We start from the raw sequence: 16,861 nt of genomic DNA, 5'->3' as shown, positions 1-16,861 counted from the left end.
TTCCAAATCAAGTAATCAGCAACTTACCTCTCCTCATGATGGCCTTCCCGCTGCAGTTTTTGTGGAACAAGGGCATCAGTGACATCTAGCGGCAGCCATTAAGACCTACAAGAAAAGCAAACCACAGTGAGATTTGGGTTTCAGTAAGTGGTCTAAAGTTTGCTGTCATCTTTAAAAAACACTAAAGAGATAAGCCCAAAGAAAACACCGAACATATATTTGGCATATCATACCAACTGTACTAATATCACACTTACTTGTTTCCACCAAAACACCAGAGATAAGGTGGGATCCATATCAAGTCACATTCCCTAGATTGACAGCAGAAAATATAGACTAAATTGGTGACATTAGCATCACATGATGAATTAACTCAGGGGTGTCAATATAGACACTGATGCATTCTACTGCCAACTATGAACACATATTTTGTAAAGTAGTAAAATAAAACGAATTATTTCTGGCCTATTGACTCTCTTTTAGGTATTTTGTAGTTATAGTTATTTATAAGAGTAATATATACTTGATATTAAATTGTAATTGTTGTATAAAAAGGCCCAGGGGGTATACTAAATTAGCTGAAATAAATATAAAACATAGTAAAGTTATGTAAGTAGTACATAAGTATATGGTTAATTGTAAACTATTAATAATGAAACCGTGTTTTCACCACAATGTACTGAACTATAACAAACTAGCTATTTATTTATTCATTTTGTTAATTCTAGATTTACTTGCTAGCTATGTAAGCATCAATACCTCGTAAAGTTGGTTAATTCACTCAGTTTTTTCTGATTCCTTGGTCCTCTGTTTGTAGTAAAATACGAAGGCGAAAGGAAAGAAGAAAAAAAACACAGAAAACAATTTGGAATTTTGGAAAATTAAGTTTCCCTAAAAGTACAATTTAGCTTCACTGCCTGTTTGTTAGTTTTTTCAAGAAAAAAAAAATCATTTCCGCTCTGCCCCGGAAGTCACTTCCTCGCTTCACAATGGTTCCTCCAGTCGCAGTGTCGCCGCTCATCAAGGTAATAACGACTAACATTTGACCTTAATATTTTTATGAATATGAATTTGCAAAATTAGAGGAAAGAACGCAAACTAAAACTGGAGCTGTCATCTCAAGATCAGCAGCTATTGGCTAACTACCGTTAGAGTCAGTAGTCGTACTAGCATGCTAGCTAGTGTTTGCTAGCAGTGACATTGAGAGGCTTGACAGGTGAACCGCACTCCGTAAAAACACCTTGAAAACCTGATCGTCCACATCTGCGTCATGCGAAATTCATGATTATTATTAGTAGTCGTCGTGCTACTATAAGCCATGCGTGTCATTTCAGTCAGGATATAGTTAACAAGCGTTAAACCACTTAAGCAGAAAGGTCAGGGTAAAGCTGAACTTCGCCCCAGTCACGGCTAACTGTTAGCACTGAGCGTGGTTAGTGTAGTTATCTGAAGTTAGTTTGTTAAACGCACACCCTAACCACTGTTAAAGTCAGAACTGTATAAAGATTAGAAATGTTATGAGCTGTTGTTTGTGGTGCTTCAATGTGACCTGACACAACAGCGAAGTATTGCAGCGGAGATCTTAAAAACTGTCAGACATAACTATTGACAGCTAATCTTACTGACATGTACCAGCTCACAGAAGAAGCCGGTCAGTCATCGTTTTATTTTACTAGTTAACACATGTGAATCACTTTTATTTCAGACGGCCAGGTGGTCTGCTCTCCTGCTCGGCGTCCTCTATGGCAAACAGAGGTTTGGTAAGTTGTCAGAGTGTTTCTGAAAATGTTCAAACTTCAAGGGCAGTTTAACAAAGGGAGAAAGGTTCTCTGAATAGGACTGTTGAATAGTTGCACGTTTGAGACATATTCTTAACCGTAGATACTTTAACACATAACATTAACATGACATTTTGCCATCTAATATTGGAAAAAATACAGGTGTAAATTATATAAGTAATGATGGTTAAATTCCATTTAGCTGCTTTGGTTTCAGGGTCCTGGTATTGTTCATGTTGGCTCACTGTTACTCATTAATGTTAATAGCAACACGTTTGCTTTTCCTACTGTGCCAAGTCAAAATGTGTCTATTATAAAGTTGCAGTGTTGTATTGCAACACACGCAACTGTGATATCTTTTTCTGTCTTCTGTTCCTTCAAGCGATGTGGCAGGTAGGGAGCCACCTTCAGGCGATGAGTGTTTGATACTGAAAAGACTAGAATTAAAATCATATACTGAAGCTACTTCACAAAGCAAGTTCATCATGAACATTAAACATCCAACATAAACCCAGGGGTTCTCAGGCCATACATTGGACCCCCTGGAAAAAAAAGTCTGTTTAATTGCATGATGTTGATGTATATTTTGCACCCTACGTCAAGCTAAAATGAAAAAATATTCGGTGTTTGATTTGAAATAATGACTAACTGTGGCGTTATTCTTGTTCAGACTACCTAAAGCCCATTGCTGAGGAGGAGAGGAGGGTTGAAGAGGCAGAGAAAAAGGCCAGAGAGGAGCAGGAGCGCATCTACAAACAACTGTCTGAAGGTATCAATGACACACAATCTCTTTGTTCCTGTCTCCACCCATCTGTCACACAAAGACAGCCCTTATTGTTGGTTATGATAATGATGATGAAAAATGCCTTATTTACACATTTCCCCTCTTGTTCTCTCTTCTCTCTGCAGCAAACGCTGACACCATCCTCAAATGAGCTATCTCTGGACCTTTGTTATGTTTCAAAGCCAATAAAAACAGAAATTATTTTTCATGTAATAATTCAGTGTCCTAGTGTTACTTGTGGTTTGTGTGTGTGTTTGTGGGGTTACTTTATAGTAAGATGAAAAACAACATCAGAGCAATTAATATCATCTCATTCCTTATTATTCAGATTTAGTTATTAGTTGCTTGCAGTGCAAAAAGAGAACACACTGCAGCACACACATTTTGTGACTAGAGCAGGTATGTGTGTGTTGTGTGCACCTGTCCTTCAGTAGGAGATGAGCCTGGGGCAAGAGCATGGTTGTAATCCTGGCCTAGTTTAGCAGCAATCCCAGGATTGGGGTCAGGGACCAGTAGAAGAAAGTGCAGTGTGGACAGAAGTGTTCCCTCAATACTCTTTTGTGTTGTGTAATATTGTAACCCTCATTATGAACGCCGCACTGCATTATAGCATTATATAGTACATGCTATTGCATTATGACTGTGATGGCTGAGGGACTGCCGATGGGGGTTTTGTCACATTTTATATAGCTACATATGACTCAGACAAAACTTGTCTTTTGTTTTTAATAAATTAAGCTGGTGATATGTTTTATAAGAGTTAAATCTCTCAGCGAATAGTGAATTACCAAACTACAAGTATGAAAGAACAGTCATTTTAATTTCAGTTTCACTATAAAAGACAATTAATTCACTGGGATGCCTGATAAAAATACATTTGCTTTATTTGGGTCATCATTGTACACATGGAGCACATGAAGAGGCAAGCCTTAAAATACTGACCATAAGGTAAATAAAGTCTATTTAAAAATGTTCTGGGTATGTCTGCAGCATATTTAGGTACATGTATTGCCTAAAACAAGTTGGTCATGACCGATACAGCCGTGCTTACTTGTGGAATACTTGTACATCAGTAAAAAGAGGCAAGCACGATAAAACCATAATTCAATATATAAGGGGGAAAACAAAATTACCTGATGGCTCGGTTACCAGTGCCTACATGTAACACTAATGTCCTAATTAAAAAATAAGCATCTATATTTCAACTAGAAAAATATTTTTTTTATATTTACAGGGAGGGATGGAATATATACAAGTTTTTACAAGAAGTTAAGTTGCTCCCTCGCTCTGTCTCAACCAGCTCTGTTCCCCTGGAGCCTTCGTTGCCCGCCCGCAGGGATGGTTACCACAGATACATGATGGGAGAGTGGCTAGCACCAATGCCTCACAACAGACCTAAGTTCAGGTCTGACTTTGATTTGTGTTTTGTTTCCTCTGACATGAAAATACATATGAATATTATTTAGACACTGGCCTCAGAGCTGGAGTTAGTCCTCGGGAGGTGCGTTGCGGCTCAATCCTGCTCCTATTTAGGAAAGGTCGATGAATTCAGGCGATGAATTTCCCATCGGGTGATAACTTGTAGCAGCTGGAGAAAGATAATTGCTCCTGCTATTGTTTTATGCTTCAAATGAATTGAAATACAATTATTCAGTTCATAATAAAATAAATCTTATCTGGAACCAACTAATTTCCAGAGCTGTAACTGGCTTTCAATGTGCTCTATTTAATTTAAGACATCTGTAACTTTATATTCATAAAATACAATAACAATCTCAGCTACTCTCTCAGATGTATGTACAGTAAGAAGGCATCATGAGTAAGCAACTACAGGCTTGTTTGCAGACAGTAAAGTTAAATGTCTATGCCATTGCCTTAATATTCCTATGTACTAACCATACTCTTCACAAATATGCAGCTTTTCCTGGAGCAGCCCTGAGCTCGGCATCTACCTTTGGCTCTCCGCAGTCAAGGTAAACAGACTCTCATTTGTAAATGTCAAGTGACTGGAAGGAGTGAACATGAAAGTATCATTTTGGAATATTGGAATATATGTACAGTAATTCAGTAATAGTTCAATCAACCCATTAGCTGAATTTACATTCTGAAACCCTAAAATTAATATTACATTAATGTACAATATACAGTATGTTTGAAAACAGCGCTCCAAACATGATATACAGTCTACAGTGACATGGACTTTGCAGTAAAGAATTACTTGTATAGAACGTTCACTCTTAACATAATACATAATACATAATCCATAATCCTCGAAATGTCAGGAAACAGGTACTGTGTGAGGACGAGTGAAAACCTGAGATTCAAAAAAACACTGATCTCCTGATTCAAATTTAAAAACAAATAATTTTAAGACAGGCAACTTTGTTTAAATGTACCCTGAAGTAGAAGCAGTAGTCATGACTGGCAGCTTCTGTTGTTCTTCAGTTAGTGTTTTTCCCAGATGTCCTGCCCTGTTCTGAATTCATATTTTGGCTCACCTGGTTAGTGTCCCTTCAAGATAAAAAAGGATTCTCTCCTTGTTCAGTTTTTTTTTTTCTGTTTGGAACCAGTTTCTCTGAGGAAATACTATTGGGGCTTTGTATTCACTCGTGTATCCGTCTTCCTTACTAATTCATTTTTTTCCCCCCTGGCGGTCAGACTGAGTGGCTGACTGGTTGTGATTCTGAAGGTAATTCTGAAGTCAGTCTGTTGTGAGCTGTCCGTGTGCACCTCCATCAAGTTCACAGCTTTATGACCTTCTAGCACACAGAGCAGGTCTTGGAGCCAGAACCCCCGGCGCTGGGGTTGTTTGCAGCAGCTGGAAGACAAAGAATACATCGGTCAAAAAAAGTCAGTATATTTGTGAATGAGGAAAATGCTAATGGTTAAATGGTCAGTATTTTGTGTTGTGGCTAATTTCAACATATAAAATGGATAAACACACAGTTATATAAAAGCACAATTGAAACTTTTTGGCTTTAATTTTCGTTTGGATCTTGGCTCTTGGCTCTTGGCTCTGACTCCACATTGAGCCACACTTTGAAACAGCCACCAGATGATACAAAACGCCAGAACAGTAACATCACGTTCACAACTTTCCAGCAATTCATTGCAGTTGTGTGATTATTCCAAAGAATCACTGCACCTTTACTGCCGGAAGCTGCCTCTTTGGCAGCCTTCTCTTCCTCAATAACTTTGAGTTTAGCTTCATACTCTTCTTTTTTAGCATTCCACTCCTTCCTGTTATTGAGGATGCCGTCCAGCATGGGAGTGATTTGTGGGTGGAAGCGAGAGAACTCCTGCACAGAAAAGGGTCAGAAACAGATAATGTAGAAAAAAATACATCAAAGAAAACATAACAGTTAAGGTAAGGGGATTTGTTCATACTTGTTCATGCTCCAATGAAAATACTGTTAGTGGGAACTCCATCATCAACTGGCCCTTATTTTTATTTTATCAGATTGTACAAAGTTGCACAATAAATATTAAAATGGACCCGGACCCCCTTTTTTTTTTTTCAAGTAAACTGAAAAGAGTACAGTCAATGTGAAACATTACCTTGTAGACAAACGTGCAGACAAAGTCAATGAAACCACACTGTAGCTTTGGAAGCTCAGCTGCCTTGTTCCTGTCCATCATGGGCTGGTGGGAGGGACAGAAACAGTTTATAGCGCTCAACATATCAGTTCAGCACATCAGTGACAACTGCTGCTGCTCAAGTGATTGAAGACGTAATGCTTCTGGCTTTGTACAGTATCTTTCTACATCACTACCGTTGCAATACAACTTTCAACCATCACTGGCAGCACTCGAGCACGTGAGGGAGGAAGAAGAAATGATGCACCATCTTGAATATTGTGGTGTTTTGTTGTGTTAACATCCTTGCGTTAATCATTGCCTGAAATGATTGAGTCACTAGATTCGGGACTGGATCGACACTCGACATGTGTAGGTGTAGGCTGGTTAGACACACTACAACAAGATTAATTTATTGGGTTCTGTCTTTACCGACCAACAAAAGAGTTATCAGTCTGTCTGTACCCCTTGCTTCTGGATGTGTCGATAAGGCAATTGTCCAGAGGATAGTCTGAAGTTACCAGTCAACGAAAAGCAAAGGCTTGAATTTTCCTGAATCCCGAATTTGCCACATAAATATGAACAAGCAACATAAACAGTGATACCACTGAGCTGCAATGAACAGTCTCTGATCACAGAAATATCAATCGGCAAACATTTTGATAAATTGATTAATTGTTTTAATAATTTTTTTAAAGCTACAATGTCTGGTTCCAGCTTCATCAATGTGAGGATTTGTTGATTTTTTTCCTGCACTATATTATTTTAAATGAGATATTTTGGGCTTTTGGACTGCTGCTACCAAGGACTCTGAGAAAATGTGATGGGGTATTCATCACCATTTTCAGACATTTCATCGATCAAACGATTGGCCGACAACGTAAATAACTGTTAGTTGCAGCCTGTACCACGGACAGCCTACACAGTTATTTACTGGTATTAACATGTGCACATTCTCTCACACATATACAATTCAACTCACAATGGGTTGCTGTTCCAGTACTGTCCTCTCCAGGTCACCCTGCTCCCAAAACTCTGCTGCTACAGACAAGGCAACCTGAAAGACGTACACAAACACACACACACACACACACACAGGACAGTCATCTTTAGAGAAACAGCTTTGTGAGACTTTGACTTTTGAGATTTTTGGGCTTCTTACCTTGCTCTGCACCTCCCAAGGCTTGGTGATAGCAGACAAGTCACATGCGGTCATCATCATAGCCCTGGAGTGGAAAAGATGTCAAGAATCAGAGAAATGTCAAGGAACAAAGAACTTTGTGTGTGTTCGTTCTACTCACATGACGATCTCCTTCCTGGTTGTTTCTAGAGACATGAAGTCGACCCACTTCTTTTCATCCTCGTATGTGTGTGAAAGGTCCACGATCTTCTGGAACATGGTTCTTTTCCTAACAAGGTACATGGAGAGCAAGTATTTCAGTCGTGTAGTTTTACTGTATAGACTTGAAGAGAATGAACAAGCAGGTGGAATGAGTAAATGAGAGATTGTGCTGACTTGAAATAAAGAGCCAGGTCAGTGGCGATGATGGCAATGTCCATGAGATGAATGACATGGTCCACCTGTCGCCTGTGAAGGTTCTGGTAGATATTCAGTGACTGCAGGTGAGATGAAAGGAGAGTCATCGGTAATAGTTAGCGACGAGGAAGAGGATTCAGGACTGCACAGGTTAAGTTATTCTCTAGTTCTCCTCCTCTTTCTCACCTCATCAGCCAAGAGGAACTTTCCAAACTCTAGATGGTGTCGTTCCAGGATGGAGGAACCATGTAGCTTGGCCAGAGGGTTACCAGATCTGAAATCAGCAGGATTAAACATGAAATTAACAAGAATCACCAACAGCTTCAAGTATCAGGCCTCAGTCTTTGCAGGCCTGGCTTTAGTCACAACTGAATAAAATCCTATTTGCAGAGACTCCCATTACAGTGAACCTCACACCTAGTTTTATTGTTGTCAAAGACGCTTTATCAGTTGGATTGTCATGCAGCTGAAAGGATTAACACACATTAAAAAACTCACTAACATTTATGTAAGAAGGCCGTATTTCAGATCTACACATAGGCACATACACGCACCATTAATGTGCACAATTCTGAGGTCCTTTAAACTTCAATTACCACAGAAAAATGATGTAACTGACAAAAGAAGAGAACAAAAGAAACCTGGCATGGTGTTCACTTTTGAAAGATCTCAAGTAAGTTTCAAGTCTCTGTAAGTTGATTATCATGCTCTATGAAAATGAACATGATGGCACTGTTGAATGTTTGAAATCCAAACTAGGAAATATTTTTAAAAATTTAATGAGAGTGTCCATGTGAGAAAAAGAAGCTCTTTATACATTCAGCATGCAATGATTATTTAGCATTGCTATGGTGCTGAGACACAGTAGTGCCATTCTTGTACATGGGGACTGATGTTCCCTCCGTACATCATCATTGTGCAAAGTTTAGGCTGGGTTGTGTTTCTATTAAGAAGTGAAAAAGCTCCCATCAGCACTTACTTGACTTGGTACAAGTTGTTTGTCCCTCTGTGATCAATATCATGCAGGAAGCCCGCAGTTATCATGGCCATTACCTCCAAGTCAGTGTAATACCGCTTCAGCATCCCCGTCTGAACTCACACAAACACACACACACAAAGTGGCCCAGTAAAGAAAATACACAAAATCCGTAACACAGAAGAGACTAAAATGTTAATACTTTTTAGACCTTTATGTATATGCAGAAATTGAAATAGCTTCTACAGTAAATGGAGGCTAAAATGATGCACAATATAGTACCGTTAATAGTGTAAACATTGTCTGTCCCACGTTGAAGCCATGGCGCCAGTTGTGGTAGGTGATTCGTCGGTAGCCTTTACTGACTGAGTACATGAACCGAACCAGCACCTGAAAGGGCAGGAGAAGACAACCAATGAAGACATAACAAACCTGTTGCACACAATCTGAAGATATGAAGCTTGTATGTATGTGTGTGTGTGTGTGTGTGTGTGTGTGTGTGTGTGTGTGTGTGTGTGTGTGTGTGTGTGTGTGTGTGTGTGTGTGTGTGTGTCTGTGTCTGTGTCTGTGTGTGTTTATTTGTGCATCTAGATCACCTCTTGAGGGACCTGGAACTTCTTGACCACCCCGACCTCATAGTACATCTGGATCCCGCACTTCACCAGATCCATCTCTGTGCAGTTAAAATCTGAAAAGCGGAACTCGTAGATCTCAAACTTCTTAATCAATGGAGGTAGATCTTTTTTCTGAGGGGGGAATGAACAGAAAGCAGATTGGGACACAGCACATTCGTTGCACTAGCAGACAGACGGGTAAGTGTAATGTCACATTCCAACATATTTAACTCAAATTTGTCACCTCTTGCAAGGATTAAATACTACTAATAGGGGGACACATTAAAAGACATTAAATTACAATCAAGTCTCAGTATTACCAGCATAGCTAGGAGCTCATCCTCTTCACAATCTCTGGGTTCACAGCCGTGGACCTCTCTGGTGTTCTGGGAGAGACGAGAAAACCATTGAGGTTGTATACCTGAATTTACAAATTAGTTAAGTCACAAGTACAGAGGTAGTTAAGCCTCACAAAGTGAAACAGTCCAACTGAACACAGAGCGTGCAACATTAAGCTTTTTTAAGTAGACAAGCTTGAATGTGCTACGTGCACACTGGACTTTTTGATAAAGCCAAAATATAAAAAGGTATGAAGTACTGACCAGGATATTCTGAATCTCATCATCCCGACATTTGACATGGTAGAGCACCATGTCCTGAGCAATGTCTTTCCGATTCTCGAGCTTGTTCATTTTGTCATAAGTGTCGGTGTTCAAAACTGACCAGCCCAGGAACTGGGTCAAAGCCTGAGAAAGAGGGAAATCAACAACAGAGAGTCAGGAGCAGCTCAGTGTGTATCCTACAGCCGGTACTGTGTCAGTCAGATGATTCCACAGACAAATACAGATGAGTATTTTTTGGACTGCATCCCAGGGAGTATAATAGGCTATATTGAGTAGAGCTGCAGTGTATAAAATTACAAAATAGAATTTCATTCAATGACAAAATGTAATGTAAGAGTGATTGATTAGTTAATTAGTTAATTCATTAGTTACCTCCATGAGCTGCTCATCCTGATCATCAAAAGGCTTTCCATCTTTTCTGTTGTAAAAAGTGGCCACTCCTACTATCTCTTCTTTTTTGTTGACAATTGGCAGCGACAGAACATTTTTTATGGTCCAACCACTGCTGTCAAGTGGCTCAGTCTGCAACATTGGAACAATAAGTGAAAATGTGACGCTTTTTGAACCTCCACTGAGATCCCTGGACTTTTATTCTTTTGGAAAATCATTTCTGTTGTTGTTTGGTGTTTGGCCTTCTTAACTCTCTTACCTGAAACTGGAACGTCTCGTCAGCAGCTGCGTTCATAATGTTACAAATCTAAAACAAAAAAAAAAAAGGAAAAGAACAAACTGATCAAATGGGTACAATGTGTAAATGCTTTCAGTTTTTGTTTTGACTGATTCAACAGCTTGTTGTAATGTATGTAAAAAATATAACTCACAAAACCACTCTCAGCAACATAAGTTGGCAGGCCGCTGCTCAAGGCCCAGTGATCTGCAGGTGGATTGCTGTGTGGCAGACGGGGGAATAGACAAGTAAGCAGGTATGTGACCACAGATTGTGTCCAAGCTGTTATTGGGCAACTGACATTACTGTTTTTAATCTTAATCTTTTAAACTTCTTCAATTAGTTCGGCAGTTTAAATAACTAAGGCTGTATTATTGTTTTTTTTTTGTCATATTTCCTGCCTGGAATAAATATTCAGACTGAGGCAAACTTGAAAGTGAAAATATATTACTTACGGTATGACTTTGATGTCTTCTTTTCCATGTAATATATAATCAATCACTTTGTAGAAAATTACCTCCTGAAGAAAAAAATGAAACAAAGAGATAAGAGTAGAAAAAAGATCAAAGACAACGTCAAATTCGTAGATATCTTCTACAAACAGAGCGCTGACAACAATGTTAGATAAAGACAAAAAAAAAGTACCCTGCCATCAGGAGTTACAGGACCAGAGTAAGGTGGCTGCTCTCCCATCAACACAGGCCAGATGTCAAAGAATTCCTAGAGGGAGATAGAGACAAAAAATGCAAAGAAAAAAGTCATATCTTGAGAATAAATGCATGAACACAAAATGTGTGATGTTATATGCAAAAACACAAGTATAAACAAAATACCTTTTCCTTTGTCATGTCCAGTAAGCCGACAGAGTAGCGGTCACAGTTGAGGTAGGCTCGGACTGTGTACAAGGCTTTGTGAAACTGTCGCTCAATATCTGTCAGCTCCTCAAATACTTTGTTGGCAGACCATAGCAGCAGCTATAGGACACACACACACACACACACACACACACACACACACACACACACACACACACACACACAAACACACACACAGTACATTAGTCATGTGCAGCATTCAGTTCACGCACGAGTCCATTATTATTTATTCAGCCACCACAAAGTAAATGCATTGGTTTAAAATAAAATGTTACTGTATTTGTGTATCTGTGCACATGTTAATGTCCTTTACCATTCCTTTACGTGTCTCACAGCTGTGCAGGTAACTCAGATGGTAGATCTTCAAGTTCAATGAGGCAACTTTCAGATACTTTAAAAAAAGCTAAATGGACAAAGGAGAGAAAAGAAAGCGATGTAAGGAAAATAACAGAAACGATATGTACGTTATGAGACAGTGATGTGTGATGATCTCAGATGCAGTTTAATCTGATACACTGCAGATGTGGATAAAGAGATTACGTGATAAGGTGTGAATTAAAAAAAAAAAAAAAAAAACACTGCAGCATGAGCACCACCTAAGTTTGTATCAGTCAATTTTTTTTTTTGAGGAGTTGAGTAAAATCAGTCTGAGTTGAGTTGAATGCGTATTCAGACCGTACGGTGAATATTGGTGAATCGGTGATACCAGAGAGTGCAAAGGAACTGCATGACTCAGAGGTTACTTCAAAAGCACAATCATTTCCGTTTATGACAAAACTGAAGTGAAAGAAAAGTGTAATGATTTATAGTCAAGTCTTATCTCCAACAAACCAGGGAGTTTCCTCCTTAAACCACTTTTTAATTCCTTGTCTTTTGTCTTCTTTTGGTTTCTTCCATTATCTGTTCATGTTAGACTTGTTTCATCATTAAATATGTAAAAAAAATACCAGCAAATTTATTCCTTGTTTAAAAACATGTCAAAAAAAGTCCATTATTCCAGCCATGTTTGAAAATATTTCATGTGTTAATGTGAAGGTAATGATGATATTCAGGAAGATAACAACTCTGGCAAATACAGCGACAATATAGAAAAAAATTATAAATAGCAACCAGTATTTATTTACAGTACCAGTCATGGGAAAGTGTGTAAACTTTTGAGTGGTACTGTATATTCCCCTTGAAGCACCACCAAATAGTCTGACTCCTGCTGCTGTTATTCAGATTCCAGTTTCTATTTGATTTTGTCTGTCCAGTAGTGATGTCATTAACCAACTGTGGCTCCAGGTCTATTACTGACCAGTCTTTACCTCAGGCTTATTTCTATTTTAAAGCTTAGTTTACTCCTCGTTGGGATGACATCACCAAACGTGACGGATTAATGACCTGACGTATATGAACACACTATGCTCCACGTCGTAAACACTTTAATAATCTACCGGTAGGCTCCAAGGGAATTCCCCCAGCTGCAGTAACACCCTTAAAGTATCTCAGTTGTCTTTCACTATTTGATAGGATATCAATGTCCAAAAAGAGCCACAATTAAAAACCTGACCTTTTACTTTAAGACTAAAGCAGACAGTTTATGTTGAAGAAACTATGATTTTTTATGAGGCCTCTTTATATGTTGCTTTGAGTTTTTATGTGCTCTTACTGACTGTGTGTGTGCTTCGTGCATGGTATCATGTGTGGTTGGGACTCACGTCTTCGTCCTCAGCAGTGAAATGTGGTCCTGTGGTCTTGTTTAGAGCCATGATCACTGCCACCATGTCTTTACCGTTGAGGATGGGCGTAGCCAGAATGTTCTTGGTCTGGTATTCTGTGAGTTCATCGACAAATGAGCTGAAGTGCTGGTTCTAAAGGAGAGAAAACATTATGATGATTTAGTACATGTAGAAGTATATTTGCAAACACACTTGTGACACACACACACACACAATTTTGTTTATGTTACATTTCAAATGCTCTCAGTACTGTTACTGTGTATAAACACACTTGAAAAAAAATGTAATTTATTTAGTAATTTAATTTAGTTCTAATAGTTTAGTAAAGATCAGAAATATATTTACGTATACTTAGTACTTACAAAAGTGATGTCTCAGGTATGAGTGTCAATGTCTGTTTTAAATGCCATGTTGTAAAGAGGTAGCTCTATAGGCCTAAAATATGCAGTATACACTAAAATCAAGAATCTGACAAATCACTTGCAATGACGTGTTTTTAAAAACCTGAAATCACCATACTGAACTTGGCAAGAAATAATTATCTGCCTTGGAAGAAAGCTCAGTTATCAAGATGATTTCATAGTGAAACTAGAGTATTTATTTGAAATATACAACACATATTTATTTGGGCATCTTTGAACCTGACGTAAATGTGTGCCCCATTAAAATCTTGATGTAAAGGTGCAGTATGGACACACTGTATTGGGGCAGTGTAACGTAAACTAGTTTTGATCTGTTTTAGATTCCTGCTGACTGCTGACTAAATGCCAGAGGCGTCTAATCCACAGCTAGAGCAGAGGCTGATGGGATCTGGAAATAAATGGATTATGTCTGACAAAGAGATTTACACCCTTACTTGGTCAAGTATAGATACATGTTATCAACGCTTGTTTTACTCTGGTCTAAAACCAGCCAGCACTAGTTATAAAATCTAAGTATATTATAATTCATGAATACATACAGATTTAGTAAGGACATGCCATTGGCTATAATCAAAGTGTAACATCTGTTCAGTTTTATATAATAATATGCATGAATCAATTGTTTTTTACTGGATAAACAGACGAGTTGGTGTAAAACTCCAGAAACTATGTTTTAAACTCTGGCTTTCGTTGTGTCAGCACTACACAAAACCTCTTTACAAAGACGACAGTACTTCTGCACCTCGCAGTGTGGATAACCATCCCACAAATCATATCTGCATGAGAACATAGGATACTGATTGGTTGATCAATTGTATAACATCACAACAGCTCACAACTAATAGGTTGTTTTTATTAAGAGGATGAGTTCACACATCTGCACAGGTTTCATCACTGTATGCATTTAGTTAAAAAGCCAAAAATATTTTCATTCCATTCCAATGAAATATCCTTTGACTGTTGCTCTGGGTCTGTCTTTTGTTATTGCATTACTGCCTTTTCCAAATGCGAACTATCAACGCTTGTCAATCTGTGACATGTTATTTATCACCGTGACCCACATTTATTTTACTGGGATGATTTCTGGGGGAGGAGAACATCGGCCAGCAAAACTTGCTGCAGCTTATTTTTAGCAGATAAATTCAAGGAGTGAATTTACTCTTAAGTTTAGATTAAAGAAAAGACTCTGAATTCTGACCTAATAACATAAGATTCTGCCGAGAGTGCAGTTTTAACATCTCCAGGAGCGCCGTAACAGACGGACGGGCTGAGTCACATTTGTGAGTTCAAATGAAAATCACGACTCTTATGTCACTCTTACTCTTATGAGCTACGTTAAAAGCTATACTAGCTATGAAATTAAGATTGAATTTTTAAAAAGATAAACATTTATTTATCAGTTAAAGCCACCATGTGTGGGATTTGAAGACTGAAGGCTGTGGCGACGCCTGGTGGTAGAGTCATTAATAACACTGTGACTCAGTTTTAGAGTTGCATAACATCTGTGCTCCAGCCTCACTCCAAGCTTTGATTTAGTGTTCAATGGTGCATTTCCCCCCCTAGGCCCCCCCTCTTACCTCTGTGACATCTTTCACATTAACAGTCTTCTTGGTCAGGGCCACGTGGCCGACTATTCCCATGTCCAGCGGATAGACGATCTCAGAGTCTGGTGGCACCACACAGTCGTCCAACTCCGAGTCCGTGCTGACATTGAAGAGCCTTGTGGCAAGCTCTCCGATGCCGTTCCGCTGCCGGTACATGAACAAGCTGCAGCGGTCAGCGTGGATGAGAGCAGTGATCCTCTTCAGGATCTTGAAGACCACTTTTTCCACGTTGATGTTCTCCTGCATGTCTTTGATCAGGTCATACATGATCAGGCTTTCCTCAACCTTGAAAAAGACATAAAAAAAAAAAAACACCCACTTTAAGATTTTGGTTTTAGTAAAGAATATTAGGGCCTTCATAATCAATAGAGAAGTTTCCCAAAGTTTGTACTGTATATCTATAGGTTTATGTTAGGTTAATCCGGCTGTCTCCTTTTTCCCCTCAGACACAAGAGGAGAAATAATTTCATTTACCTGACTGAGCTCCTGGAACTGGCTGATCTTCTTGGAAAAGTACTGAGAAGCAAACACAGGATTCCCTTTGAGGAACTTTTCCACATCTTCCTTTTGCGCACCCATGGTTCCTTCTTCCCCCTCTTCTCTCGAATGTTCCTGTCTTCTCCCTCTTCAGCTCAGTGATGGAGCTCCCGATCGGTCCAATGCTGCTCTAAATGAGCTACCTCCAACTTTCTCTGAGTAAACAAATAACAGACTAAATAAGCAAAAAACAATCCACACAGCTACTGGTTCCTTTATCCCCTAAAGAAAGAATGGATCTTACCCAGTTATTACACAGCAAGGGGGAAGACAGAAGTGGGCACATTCAAATGCAGGTTAAAAAAAATAAAATAATCCCCCCTGTTGGTGGGATGAGCGCACTGAGAGAGGGAGAGCCCTGAGGAGAAGGCAGAGGGCTGAATCCAAACAATCCTTGTGTCATCAGCAGATAGTGCTGAAGGTTAGCAGGGATCTGCCCATGCTAAACTTGTCAGCTGATCATCTGGTAATGGATATGGGGCCAAATGATCCAGCCCCCTGTGCACTTCAGTACCGATACTGTACCACCACAGTACTATTCGCTGAAACACACTGAAAATGAAATATTTGCTGTAAGGAACTGTACGGATATATTATGAAAGCACGTCACACAAAAGGTGTATGACTTAATACGATTCTCTATAGTTACACAACCTTTTTCTTTTAACAGCACTCAGGTGCAAATTAAGATTTATTCTAGATGTACACTGATGATGAGTTCAGATTGATTTATTCAAATCAAATGTGTCTTCTAGGTCTTTCTCACAGGTTTTAAAGCTCCTCAAAACAAAGATGATAAACTGCGTTTGTACTGGTTTTTCTGTAAACATCTGTGCTGTGATGAACCCCCACTTCATTATAACATTTATACTGAATGTACAGAAAAGTATAAGTGTAAGATACAGTACATACAGATCAGTGTTAGGTATCTGCAGTATATTTCCCATATTTTTCATCTCGTATGTATGATCTGAAGTGTACAGTCTCTCTCACTCGTAGGCCTACCTGCACAAGCTCTTTAAGTCCTTATTAAACAAGGCCTCCTCTGGCATAAGCCCTATTTAGTTAGGACACTAGCTGATTATCTCAGCACCCCAACTCTCCGTCTTTCTCCACATGCAAGCTTTAATGCAGTCTTTCTGTACTG

General features: G+C 39.0%; 2 protein-coding genes and 1 long non-coding RNA gene across 3 annotated transcripts; 1 reads left to right on the top strand and 2 right to left on the bottom strand.

Annotated features, from left to right (window-relative positions):
• Nucleotides 1–25: 25 nt before the first annotated feature.
• LOC111651523 (uncharacterized) lies at nt 26–902 on the bottom strand. Its single transcript, XR_002760519.2, has 3 exons — nt 760–902; nt 258–311; nt 26–105 (listed from the first exon to the last, which is right to left on the bottom strand). It is a non-coding gene; the product is annotated as an uncharacterized LOC111651523 (long non-coding RNA).
• A 51-nt stretch (nt 903–953) lies between these two features.
• On the top strand, nt 954–2,778 carry atp5mea (ATP synthase membrane subunit ea). Its single transcript, XM_087172734.1, has 4 exons — nt 954–1,025; nt 1,706–1,760; nt 2,449–2,547; nt 2,688–2,778. Exons 1-4 carry the CDS (start codon nt 990–992, stop codon nt 2,711–2,713), a joined length of 216 nt encoding a protein of 71 aa, XP_087028860.1. The 5' UTR covers nt 954–989; the 3' UTR covers nt 2,714–2,778.
• Nucleotides 2,779–3,429: 651 nt separating this feature from the next.
• Nucleotides 3,430–15,864, bottom strand: LOC111651526 (rod cGMP-specific 3',5'-cyclic phosphodiesterase subunit beta-like). The gene is made up of 23 exons (XM_023401491.2): nt 15,652–15,864; nt 15,151–15,462; nt 13,131–13,283; nt 11,744–11,833; nt 11,389–11,529; nt 11,201–11,275; nt 11,011–11,075; nt 10,710–10,776; nt 10,538–10,585; nt 10,261–10,410; nt 9,868–10,011; nt 9,586–9,651; nt 9,248–9,397; nt 8,934–9,041; nt 8,655–8,764; nt 7,862–7,949; nt 7,655–7,755; nt 7,440–7,547; nt 7,301–7,364; nt 7,121–7,195; nt 6,121–6,204; nt 5,708–5,861; nt 3,430–5,380 (listed from the first exon to the last, which is right to left on the bottom strand). Exons 1-23 carry the CDS (start codon nt 15,754–15,756, stop codon nt 5,322–5,324), a joined length of 2,517 nt encoding a protein of 838 aa, XP_023257259.1. The 5' UTR covers nt 15,757–15,864; the 3' UTR covers nt 3,430–5,321.
• Between the last annotated feature and the right edge of the window lie 997 nt (nt 15,865–16,861).

Source organism: Seriola lalandi, unplaced genomic scaffold, assembly GCF_002814215.2.
Source record: "Seriola lalandi dorsalis isolate HSWRI2012SDOR001 ecotype SW California unplaced genomic scaffold, Sedor1 jcf7180002053686, whole genome shotgun sequence".
Classification (NCBI taxonomy): domain Eukaryota; kingdom Metazoa; phylum Chordata; class Actinopteri; order Carangiformes; family Carangidae; genus Seriola; species Seriola lalandi.
Note: the sequence above shows the minus strand (reverse complement) of the source record. Positions and strands in the feature narration are given on the sequence as shown.

Coding starts and splice junctions, on each gene's coding strand:
- LOC111651526 (XM_023401491.2), bottom strand. CDS start 15,756: ATGGGTGCGCAAAAGGAAGATGTGGAAAAGTTCCTCAAAGGGAATCCT. Junction 11,834..13,130: donor TCACTGCTGAGGACGAAGAC/GTGAGTCCCAAC, acceptor TTGTCCATTTAG/CTTTTTTTAAAGTATCTGAA. Junction 11,276..11,388: donor TGGACATGACAAAGGAAAAG/GTATTTTGTTTA, acceptor ATCTCCCTCTAG/GAATTCTTTGACATCTGGCC.
- atp5mea (XM_087172734.1), top strand. CDS start 990: ATGGTTCCTCCAGTCGCAGTGTCGCCGCTCATCAAG. Junction 1,026..1,705: donor CAGTGTCGCCGCTCATCAAG/GTAATAACGACT, acceptor CTTTTATTTCAG/ACGGCCAGGTGGTCTGCTCT. Junction 2,548..2,687: donor CTACAAACAACTGTCTGAAG/GTATCAATGACA, acceptor TTCTCTCTGCAG/CAAACGCTGACACCATCCTC.